Source organism: Pan paniscus, chromosome 2 (genome assembly GCF_029289425.2).
Source record: "Pan paniscus chromosome 2, NHGRI_mPanPan1-v2.0_pri, whole genome shotgun sequence".
NCBI classification, from domain to species: Eukaryota; Metazoa; Chordata; class Mammalia; order Primates; family Hominidae; genus Pan; species Pan paniscus.
In genome coordinates this window covers 140,904,053-140,916,484 of record NC_085926.1, presented here as the reverse complement: position 1 = coordinate 140,916,484, position 12,432 = coordinate 140,904,053, and the positions used below count along the sequence as shown (strand labels likewise).

The 12,432-nt window shown below is 42.6% G+C and overlaps 1 protein-coding gene across 4 annotated transcripts in view; it reads right to left on the bottom strand.

Moving 5' to 3' along the window:
* The window catches only part of U2SURP (U2 snRNP associated SURP domain containing), a 60,199-nt gene extending 53,720 nt beyond the window's left edge, over window positions 1–6,479 (bottom strand). For 2 of the 4 annotated variants that reach the window (XM_034957558.3, XM_055110589.2), the window contains exon 1: window positions 3,457–6,479. In XM_034957558.3, coding sequence (XP_034813449.1) covers window positions 3,457–3,501 — 45 coding nt within the window. In that variant the 5' untranslated portion in view covers window positions 3,502–6,479. The remainder of the gene's footprint in view (window positions 1–3,456) is intronic. The other 2 variants (XM_003826510.7, XM_008951909.5) reach the window with 2 other exon arrangements.
* Between the last annotated feature and the right edge of the window lie 5,953 nt (window positions 6,480–12,432).

Genomic DNA, 12,432 nt, shown 5'->3' with positions numbered 1-12,432 from the left:
AGAAAAAAAAAAAAAAAAGCCATAGTCACAGAGTGAAATAGCAGGGCACACAATTACATTACATTAGCAGTATTACCAGCACAGGAGATGGCAGAAGGAAAGAAAATACTACATTTTCTTCATATCCTAATTTTGCTGAGTAAGCAAACAACTGACAGTCAAAAATAGTAATTTTTTTATAAATTAAATTCTAAGGAAATATGCTTAACAATTTTATAAGTAAACAATTACAGGCTCGCTCGCTCTCCTCTCAAAATGAAAGCTACTACATAACATCAACACCCCTCCCCAACCAAGCAATATTTTAGACTAGTGATAAACAAACAAATGCACTTTAGCTCATTTCTAGAACATTTGTTAAATGTCTACATCTGCCAGGCTCTAAAATGCAAAGCATAACAAAATTACACAGAAAATTAAAGTGCACAGGGGTCTCTTCATTAGGGACAATTATGAATAAAGGTAAGTCATTCAAGTACATACATACACATAAAGTATCATTTTAAAACTAGAAGCCAGGCACGGTGGCTCACGCCTGTAATCCCCACACTTTGGGAGGCCGAGGCAGGGGGATCACAAGGTCAAGAGTTCCAGACCAGCCTGTCCAACAGATGAAACCCCATCTCTACTAAAAATACAAAAATTGGCCAGGCGCCTGTAATCCCAGCTACTCGGGAGGCTGAGGCAGAAGAATTGCTTGAACCCAGGAGGCAGAGGTTGCAGTGAGCTGAGATTGCACCACTGCACTCCAGCCTGGGCGACAAGGCAAGACTCCCTCTCAAAAAAAAAAAAAAAACCAACTAGAAGACCTGTAGAGGTTATCTAATTTAATCTTTTTATAATTAAGAAATGTTAATAATTTTGCCATATTGCACATTTTAAAATTAACATTTTCCCAATGTCTAAAATATAATAAGCATCCCTATCCATATTAACGGGAATGTAACTACCAAAGAAAACGACGAATCATGAAACAGAAGTATCTGTTCACTCCATCTGTATTGTAAAATATAAGCCACTCATCTGTTCTTTCCAGAGGAAAGGAAATCAAACCAGATATCAAAGGCTAGAAATTCCAAATACTGTAGTATTAGCCAAAATGATCTTACAATTTCTCTAATAAATTATGTGTTAGAAATAAAAAGCAGGGAAGCAGGGCGGGGCACGGTGGCTCACGCCTGTAATCCCATCACTTTGGGAGGCTGAGGCGGGTGGATCACGAGGTCAAGAGATCAAGACCATCCTGGCCAACATGGTGAAACCCCGTCTCTACTAAAATACAAAAAATTAGCCGGGCGTACTGGCGGGCGCCTGTAGTCCCAGCTGCTAGGGAGGCTGAGGCAGGAGAATCACTTGAACCCAGGAGGCGGAGGTTGCAATGAGCCGAGATTGTGCCACTGCATTCCAGCACTCCAGCCTGGGCAACAGAGCGAGACTCTTTCACAAAAAAAAAAGAAAAAGAAAAAGAAATAAAAAGCAGCTATCTGGGCAGTCATTATGACAGCTGATGACTTAGATTCCAAATCACAGGATTAAAATTTATCCTGACATTTTGAAAGCTAAGTAACTTTTTATTTCCTCTAAAAACAAAAAAGAAGAGGGGAAAGAAATTAAGATTTATTATGTACTTTATAGACATTATCTCATTTGATCCTTATATCAACCATGTAAAAAAAGAATTATATCTACATTACAAATGAGGGAATTGAGGCTCCAGAGTTTAAGCAATCTGCCTTATTATCGCAAATATAATTAATTACCAAGTCAGAATTTGAACCCAAATCTCTTGTTAACAAAATTCATAATCTTCCCACTACATTATGCAGCCTCCAAATTAGTTAAGATATTCTGATTCCTTTCACAGACATCAGTAAGAAATCTGTTAATAACATCAAGAGATTATAATCTAAGGCAATATAAACAGAAAAGATTACTGGATAATCCAATAATTTATAGAGAACAGCCATACATTCAGTCATGAGAAGCACTATTTTAGAAGGAAGCCTGAACACAGACATTGAAATGTTTTCAATGTATCCAAGACCTCAAGTAGGGAATACTTAAAATATTACTTTGAGAAGAAACAAAAATTGTGAGGCTTATGCACGACTTGTTATGAATGTAGCTATAGTAATAGCTCCCTAACGGTATGTTCTTGTCAGGAGTCTGTTGAGAAGAGTTGGTAGAGCTCGCCCCCAAAGAGAGGGAGACGAGAAAATGTACTGAGGAGGGAAAAAAAAAAAACTGACACAATACCTTGTAAAGAAGCCGAAACTGGCCCCTCACCAAAGTTTCTATGTAACTAAACGATGTCTGTTAAGACCATTACTAATTATGAACTAATTATTTTGGTGTACATCGTTCACCAAATGGCATAAACAGTCGGATTAGAGAAAGCAAGTAGAAAACGAGTTATGATGTTTCTCACAACTGTAAACGCAAGCTTCTCTCCTACCGTAAATTTAACTAATAGCCGATTTACAGTCACACACTCTTTAAGATGTAACAGTCCCTAGCACCTGAAAGTGTTACACACCTTCTTGCATCAGCATCGGAAAGTTTAACTACCTCGTGGCAGTACCAATTACTTTTAATATATTCGAGACCAGAAACCCAAACCAAAAACCGATTAAATGTCCCGCCCAAGATGGCAACTAAGAACCCAACCGTACTAATGCTTAACTACTACCACAGCTCACTGGTTTCACAATACGTGCCCAGGGTTCCCTGTAAACACAAATGCAATTTACTAATCGTATGTAGCTTACAAGTCTACGGAGCTTCTCTTTTCACTGTTTCTTCAACATGAAGAAAGAGACCACGAGTCCTCTACCCTCAAAAGTGCTCTTTACTTCCCGTTAAGGTAAGGACCACGTGTAGAGTGTACATTAACCTTGGCTATGCAGCACTGCAAAGGAGAGCTGCTCCCGCCTCTGCATTTCCCACTCCGCGTCTTTGCCCTAGTGGTCCTCCCCTCACAGCTGGCGACCCTAGAGGTTATTCATTCCTTGGAGGGAAACTGAGGGAGGCCGGAAGTGAGTGAGATCCAAAACCGAGAAAAAAGCAGCAGACATTTAAGCACTGGGAAGCGATTCCCGCCTCTCTCCCAGGCGCTGTCTGGCGGTCTCAGGGCGCAGGAAGCTGAGATACAGGAGAGCGTTTTCACGGCTTCGGACCTCAATCTGAATTCCTGACTTCACTCCAATGCCAAGCGCGGGCCGAAGCACTCACGCCTCCACCCCCTGGGCACGCCAGTCTCGAGCTGAATCCCGGCTGGGACTATGGGGAGATACCAGGCCTCTCAACCTGCGCACCACGGTGCGGCGGCGCCCGGGCCTACCGTCGCGACTAGAATGCAGACCCCAATCCCAATCGCCTCTCACAGGCCAGAAGCGTCTGTGGGCCCCAGACGACAGTGGCAGATCCGCTGACTTACGAAATTTTGTCAGAAATTACCTTTGAACTGGCCTTCTGAGATCCGCCTGGCGTTTTGTCCGCCATCTTGAGCTTTGCCCCTCCTTCGGCGGCGGCAGCAGCACGGGCGAGTCGAGCACCGAAACAGCGGATCTCAGTGAAGCCCGCCAGAGGAGCCTGCGAGGCTGAATAGTCGACTGTCGAGATAGCGACCTTAGGGGCAGCCGCTCACGTGACTTCCGGTGTCAGTAATTTCCTCCGCCGCGCTCACTCCGCTAGTTTTCCTGGGAGTCACGGTGCTAGGTCGCGTTATTGGGTCCGGGAATTCAGAGAATCTCCTTGTCCAGGGCCAGCTGATACTTCACTCTTTTATCCCAACGCCAACCCTTGATAGATGCGAACCAGTCGTATTTCCTTTGTGGGAAAGGAGTCGCTTTTTAAAGACGTGCACTGGCCATTTAGGGAGGAGCTTTTACTTCAACTCAAAATAGGACTGGAGCTGACTGGTGACCTGGCGCTCGATGGACGGAAACGCTGTTCTTGCCGCTTCGGCAGCTCCCATGCTGGTGGGAGAGGCAAACTTGCAGTCTGCTCATCTTAAGATGGTGAATGTTGAGATAGGGTTGCTCCCGAAAAGCCGAGAAGAGGAGCGTTTGACCCAACCTGAGGGTGATACGATAGACACTCTTTAGGGCGTCTGCAGAGTGGGTGCGCGTGGAGACAGTCAATAAGAGAAAATCGTAAATACAGACGGTATTCTAAATCTAGCATGCATGTAAAGTTGTGTGACATTTTAAAGATTACATTTTACACTTTAGTATTGTTTTCATTTTTAATCACATAAATGGGGGAACACCATATTAAACTTTTCTGAACTTAGTACTTTTTTAAAAAGTTCTTAATCAGGGCCTAGATTCAAAGACGGAAAGCTTGCTTGAGAAGGCCATGCCTGAATCAGGCCAGGCAAGGAAAGAAAGGACATTCCAGACGGAGGGAGTAATTGAGGTAAAAGCCTGTGGCATGAATCAGTACAGCCGATCGTGCAGGTCACCTAAAGCAGTCGTTTTATTAGACCAGGTGTGGGGAGGGACGTGGTTGGACAGGGGTGCGGGTGCAGGTTCACACAGCGCCCTGAGGTCACCATCGTGCTTAGGAGTTAGAATTCTGTTCTCAGAATGAAGATCGGCCTTTAACAAGGTTGAAATGGTCAGATTTTTATTTTAAAGTATTGCTCTGAGGACTAGGGTGGGAGTGGAGGGCGTTTGTGGACCTCTCCCTAAATCATTTATTCAAAATATTTTTGAGCCCCGTTTTGTGTGTAAAAGCCTGCCCAAAGTGTTGTAGGGCTTACAGAGACAGATAAACATGCACTGTCTTCATATGATTTAAAACTTAATGAGAAATGGAGGAGACAAGGAAACCGCAAACTGACACTATGCATAATTAAATTGATGCTGCAAGGAAGGATCAATAGCTGAGGGACCTCTGAAAGAAGTAATTAATTCTGAGAGTAGGAGTGAGGAAAAGAGACGGGGCGGGGCAGGGGGGTGGTCATAGAGAAGAAAGCATTTGAACCAGCTCTGAAGAAGTAGAATTTTGTTGAATGGCGGGAGTGGGGAGCGAGGGAAGCACTTAGAACAGGATCTGACACAAGGCTGGCCCTCAAGAAAGATTAACAGACATAGATGCCAGCCACTAAGGAATCAGCAGGCCAGGCCTCCTATTCTCTGTGAGGGTATGAGGGTAGAAGAACAGACAGTAAACAAGAAATGATCTGAAAGTGACAAGTGCTACACATGAAATTAGAATGACTTGCACCCTCCAACCCAATTGAATTTACTTCTACTGCTGGATTCTGTCATACTTTTTCAGTTCTGGGCCTCTTCCCTCAACCTTGCCCTGCCCTCTCATTGAAGTCTAATCCAACTCTACTCTGGGTAAAGATGTCCCTTCCTCCAGGAAGGCTTACAGTCCTCCCTCCCCACCAATCCTAAATCAGAGACCCTTCTGTTTCCAAGGAACCTATACTTTACCACTTTGAAGAGCTCAGCACACTAGATCTTAACAGGGTTTTGTTTTGTTTTGTTTGTTTGTTTGTTTTGAGACGTCTCGCTCTGTCGCCTAGGCTGGAGTGCAGTGGCGTGATCTTGGCTCGCTGCAAGCTCCACCTCCTGGGTTCATGCCATTCTCCTGCCACAGCCTCCCAAGTAGCTGGGACTATAGGCGCCCGCCACCACGCCCGGGTAATTTTTTGTATTTTCAGTAGAGACGGGGTTTCACCATGTTAATCAGGATGGTCTCCATCTCCTGACCTCGTGATCCACCCACCTCGGCCTCCCAAAGTGCTGGGATTACAGGCGTGAGCCACCGCGCCCAGCCTAGATCTTAACTGTTTATAGGATTAGAAAGCGAAATCATCAGCTGAGATGAAGAGGAGAAGTGGGACTGGGTATGCCTTGTGGTGTTCTGACAATGCCACAGGCTGATTTTGTCACTAGAAAGTGAATATGTGTAGCTTTTCAGTCAAATCCCCAAAGTCCTACTTATTTTAAAAATAATTTGTACTAAATACTCCTAAAGAGTCAAAAACAAAAGAATGCAGACTTCTTTCCTCTCTTCTTTTTTATATTGTAAGCCCCAAAGCAAGTCAGACAAATGTGATGTGACTAGAAATAACACGGGCCTTTATTAAGGGTTAAGTACGCTTTTAAAAATTCAAAATCATTGCCAGGTACAGTGGCTCAGGCTTGTACTCCTAGCACTTTGGGAGGCCAAGGCGGGCAGATCAAGGCAGGCAGATGGCTTGAACCCATGAGTTCGAGACCAGCCTGGGCAACATGGCAAAACCTTATTTCTACAAAAAAAATTTAAAAATCAGCCAGATGTGGTGGCATGCATCTGTAGTCCCAGATAGGAGGCTGAAGTGGGAGGACCACCAGAGCACTGGGAATCTTGCCATTGCACTCCAGTCTGGGCAACAGAGTGACCCTATCTCAGGAAAAAAAAAAAAATTGAACATCACAATTATGAGTAAGAATTCTTGATACGTGAAATTCTGGCCCTATTACGTCATGAAATTCTGGCCCTATTACTCAAATTACAAATTCAGGAAAGTGAAATAGCATGAAAATAATCCAAATGGAATTTTATGGAATCTGAATAATTAGATTAGTGCTAAGGGACTACACATAAACAGTAAGAATCATGCAATTTACTGCAACTAGTATTACCTTTTTACAATTACACTAAAACCATGCCATTTTTCTCTTCCTGATGTGTTGATTCTCTGGTGCCCACACCTGCCATTTGTTTTTAAGGCCTCTCCCTGCAGCAGATACGTTCAAGAGAAATTACAAAGTAGTGCCATATACAATACTGAGATGTTTTGTTTGGTTCATTCAGGGAGATTTTTTCTTTGAAATTTGAGCTAGCATTTTAAAAGAGAGAGATTTTACATAAAACTCAGGGTTTCTAGCCTTTCTTGAAAAATGGGGAAGTCTGGCAACACTGGGGGACAATCCAGGTGAGGTGGCCTGCAGCGACTTCTAGGGAAGGGGGCTATGCACACCAGTTTAGCCACCAACTCATCATACACGGTGGACAAATTCCCCATACCCAGCCTGCTTGTAGGCATTTCAGTTTTCTACTTCTGATGTACAGTGTAATTCTTACCTGGGGTGATGATCAAAACATTACCAACCAGTTCCCCCAGGCACCAACCAGAACTGACTTGTTAGTAAGGTACAGGAGACTCAGTGCCTAGGGTTCACAATAATTTTTAGACCTCCCCACCAAAAATGTTTTGATTTCTTTAGGGAGGAAAAAAGTGGAGTGGAGAAAGTATTTAACAATACAAACAGCTGTGGAACCTGTGCATGCTGAAAGATAGAGACCTTAAAAAATGATTGCCCCAAAGCTACAGCCTCCTGTATCGTGCCAATGGACTGCTCCTACTTGGTGGCATTTTCATTCTAGACAGTTTTTAAACAGTTTTTCCCTGCTCTCTGGGTTTCAGGATATAGGCTGGTAAAAGGAACACTCCATTTGCTTCTTTGGCATTTATTGAGTTTCTAGCTTGTGCTAGGCTCTGAAGAAAGAAGATAAAAGGAGAGACAACTAAAAATCAGACTTAATGTCTTCTGCTAACACAGATCCTAGCTGCTTCTAGGAATAATTAGGAAACAGCCTTCACGGAGGTGTGGTCAGTGTGGAATGGAAAATTCCTTCTGCTGCACTTGACTGCCTGCCCCACACCCACCCCACAACGTAAGTGTTATGAATAAGGTTTTAGTAGCAACAGCAGCTGCTCCCCCTTTCTCACACACACAAAAATTACCTGACTCACTTACTGATTATATACAGATTCCTTTGACAATAATAATTAGCAGTGGCAGCCAGGCGCAGTGGCTTATGCCTGTAATCCTAGCACTTTGGGAGGCCAAGGCAGGCGGATTGCCTGAGCTCAGGAATTCGAGACCAGCGTGGGCAACATGGTGAAACCCCTTCTCTACTAAAATACAAAAGAAATTAGCTGGGCATGGCGGTGTGCACCTGTAGTCCCAGCTACTCAGGAGGCCGAGGCAGGAGAAATGCTTGAACCCAGGAGGCAGAGGTTGCAGTGAGCTGAGATCACGCCACTGCACTCCAGCCTGGGCAACAAAGCAAGACTCCGTCTCTACAAAAAATAATAATAATAATAATAATAATTAGCAGTGGCATTTTTTAAAAAATGATGTCAAAAAGTATATAGCCCAAGAATACACTGGTGCCATGTTGAAAATAATAGAAATTGCCATTTTAACTATGATCCTAGTGAGAAAGAAACCTTTACTGTGTAGGAATTATTTTATCAACAAGGTTAATAAAATCTAGGAGAGTCCAGATGGCGTACTGTGGAAATGGAAATGAGTGTTCCTGAGTGTGTGTGTGTGTGTGTGTGTGTGTGTGTGTGATAAAGGAGGACTCAAGGTTCCTGTGGCAGGTCATGAGAACCAGCACACGGCAAATCTGGGGAGCTCTCTCTTGCCATGGCCAGGCAACCCAAAGGTGGACTTGACTTGGACCACCAAAGATAAGGCCTCACTTAACTTGTGACCTGGCTTTGGCCAGTGCGAAGCGTACATATCCCCATATTTACTGAAACGCACGAGACAAGACCAGGTAATATTAAAGGCTGGGTGGAGAATGAAGTTATGAAAAGAAAATGAAAGAAGACTTTCCCTTATCAATTTCATCTGTTAATAACAAAAGTTGTTAGTAACAGTGGTCTTAAAACACATAAGGCTTTATTTTGACACTGCTATAGTGGTAAGATTCTATCAAAACAACATGGCATACCTTTCTTCTTTTTCAAGTTTTGTTCCATTTCCTTCACATTAACTTTGCATTATTTCCTGTTACTTTAATTGTTAGGTATTTTGTCTTTTCTGTTGTTACTGTGATTATAGTAAGTTTTTGTATTTATGTATGTCCTAAATAAGCTGTTTATTGATATATTAATATTGTGTAATGTGTTTACTGAATTCTTTTATTATTTACATAGGTTTTCAGTTTATTCCCTTGAACTTTCAGGTATACAATCATATTTGCAAATAATTACCAGTTTGCCTCCTCCTTTCCCATTTTTATACTTTTTTCTTGTATAATTACATTAGCCAGTACCCCCAGAATAATGTTAAGAGTGGTGCTAATGAACATGCTTGTCTTTTTTTTTTTTTTTTTTTTTTTTATCGAGACGGAGTCTCTCTCTGTTGCCCAGGCTAGAGTGCAGTGGCACGATCTCTGCTCACTGCCAGCTCCGCCTCCCGGGTTCACGCCATTCTCCTGCCTCAGCCTTCTGAGTAGCTGGGACTACAGGCGCCCGCCACTGCGCCCGGCCAATTTTTTGTATTTTTAGTAGAGATGGGGTTTCACCGTGTTGGCCAGGATGGTCTCGATCTTCTGACCTCGTGATCCGCCCGCCTTGGCCTCCCAAAGTGCTGGGATTACAGGCGTGAGCCACCGCGCCCGGCCGAACATGCTTGTCTCGTTCCTGACTCTAATGAGATGGTTTTAGTATTCTTATGAGGATAAGGATAACTTTTTGGGTTGTACCTTGAATTGTACATTAATTTTTTTTTAGCTAACTGTGGAAGTGAATAGAATTTAAAACTCTCATAAGAAAACTAAGGGACTGTAAGGATACACCAAAGAATGCCAATGGTCACACAGCCCTGTTAGAGAAACATTGTTAGAGGCTTGTGTCAAGACAAACCAGGACATCTCCCTGACTTGGGAAAATAAGGGAACAAAGTAGAAATATCCCACTCTGCACACCAGTGAAAATGAGCAGTGTGGAACGCAGATTAGGAGGAGGACAGGTAGAAATCTGTATAGTTTCCTATTGCTGCTGTAGCAAATTACCACAAAGTTGGTGGCTTACAGCAACTCAGATGTATTTTATAGCTCTGGGGGTCAGAAATATAAAATGTACCACCAGGCCTGTGCTTATTTTGGAGTCTCTAAAGAATAATCCTTTTCTTTCCCCTTCCCAGCTTCTAGAATTCACCTGCATTCCTTGGTCTGTGGCTCTCTCCTCCATTAGCATCTTCTGACACTTGCCTCCACCCTTATCTCTTCTCCAACTCTGCTCCCTCCCTCTTATAAGGACCCTTGTGATTACATTGGCTCTACTATGACAATCCAGGATAATCTCCCATCTCAAGAGCCTTAATCACAGCTGCAAAGTCCCTTTGCCATGTTAGGCAATATATTTGCAGGTTCTGGGGATTAGGGTGTGGACATCTTTGGAGGGCCATTATTCAGTTTACCATAGGATCTATAATGAACTTTCTGTTTCTGTATTTTGTCCCTGGCTGAAAGGACACAGCTTTGATCCCACCAGAGGACTGACTTGGGAATGGTCCTAATAAATATAGTCATCTTTAATCAGTTGAGTTCTGAAATCATTACTTGGGAATTCAATGGGTAGAAGGTGTGGTTCCAGTGAGGATGGGATAAGACAGGTCCCTGTTGTCAAAGGGCTTGCAGGGCATAAAAGACTCCAAGATGTATCACAATAAGATGCTAAGAAGTACAGGCTGAAATTTTAGTTTGATTTGTTCACTGCTGCATCTGCAATACCTAGAACAGAGTAAGCACCATGCAGGTACTCAATGAATATTTGTTAAGGAATGAAATCAGCACCAGAAACAGTTTTATGGAAACACAGGAGAAGATTGGTTTGGGAGAAGTTAGGAAAGACCTAATGAAGGATACTCTAGAACCACTGGGAGTGTCTGTCCAGCTCTCAAGATTTCACCTCTGGGGTTAATTAACTTCTGAGAGGGCAGGATGAAGACCTTAGCACAGTGTTGCCTCACTTTAAGAAGATTCCAATTATGCTAATTTGAAACAGACTTAAAAGTCTCCCCTTAAGTACCAATTGTGAAATAATACAGATCCCCTTTCATGCCCAATTTTTGCTTTTTTTTTTTCCTTCAAGAATTGAGTAATTTCTATGCAGGCAGGCATAGAAATTACAAACATCATTTACTATTTTGCCACGTGGTGGCGCTGCTGCCACTGGTAAACAAAACATCCACCTTTGGTACATTTTCTGTGAACACACACAGAGTGATCTTGGTGCTCTTGCCACACTTGTTACAATTCAGACTCCTTCTAACTTCCTGTTGTCAACCAAGCTCTCCTTGAGCAATGATGCTTGTCCTGGTGCTGAAAAACGTGCTAAAAAATAGAGAGGAAGTTAAATGTAATTTTTAAAAATCATGGCATACTGTGTTGTTCATTTACTAGAAAACAGTATGCAAAACATCAGGTCTAACAAAAATATGAGAAATAACTTTAGAGATCATCTCCCTACAGTCAGCCTTGCTCTGTTTCAGGAGGGCAGGGATGCCACTGAATCCCAGCATCCTGCACAATGCCTAGCACAGAGTAGACAAAAAATAAATATTTGTTGAATAAAAAATGAACATGGAAAAAGATGACTGCCCTATAGCTCCCAACAATATTACCTCACCTTTACCCCTACACAGATACTAATAACAAGTTTCTAAAATCAAATTCCAAATTCTTAGGACAAGGTTCTGGATAGTCCAACTGGGGCTAACCGCTCATTCTTGGTCTAATCAATTGTGCCCAAAGAAAGTCCAAATGGCTCTCAGAGGCTCGCTGTGGAATGAGTGAAGATTTCGAAGGTGGGGCAAAACTGTCGATTGTATGAATAATAGATTTCAGATGCATATACAACTACTTTTCAAATGTTTGGAGATGCTGCTGTGATTGATAGGCTATTATATTTCTCATTGTGATAAATACACATAACTTAAAATTCACCATTTTAGCAATTTTAAGTGTACAGTTCAGTGACTTTAAGTACATTCACATTGTTGTGCAACCATTGCTACCATCGATCTCCAGAAATTTTTCTCCTTCCCAAATTGAAACTCTGTACAGTAACTTCCCTTTCCTCTCTCCCCTTGGTCCCGCAACCTCCATTCTACCTTCTGTCTCTATGAACTTGACTAGTCTAGGTACCTTACATAAATGGATTCATACAGTATCTGTCCCTTTGTGATTAGCTTATTTCACTCAGCATAACGTCTTCAAAGTTCATCCATGTTGTAGCATGTGTCAGAATTTCCTTCCTTTTTAAGTCTGAGTAATATTCCATTATATGTCCACACCACAGTGTTTATCCATTCATATGTCCACGGACACTTGAGTTGCTTCTAGCTTTGGCTATTGTGAATACATAGTCCTATGAATGTTGTCAAAACATTCTTGAACTTAAAGCACCTCTTGTCATTATGCATGCTCTGAATCAGTTGTCCTAAAAATACACCTACTATCATGTGGGGATCAGCAGAAAGACTGCCCTTAAAGGAGTCTTCATGCTTGACATCTTTTTAAATCTTAGAGCAGGAATATTGATATGGAAGGGGGGCAGGGAAGTGCTGGGAAGGGAAGGGCAGGTCCCTGGTGAGGACTCCACCCCCGGGCCTGTGCCCATGGACC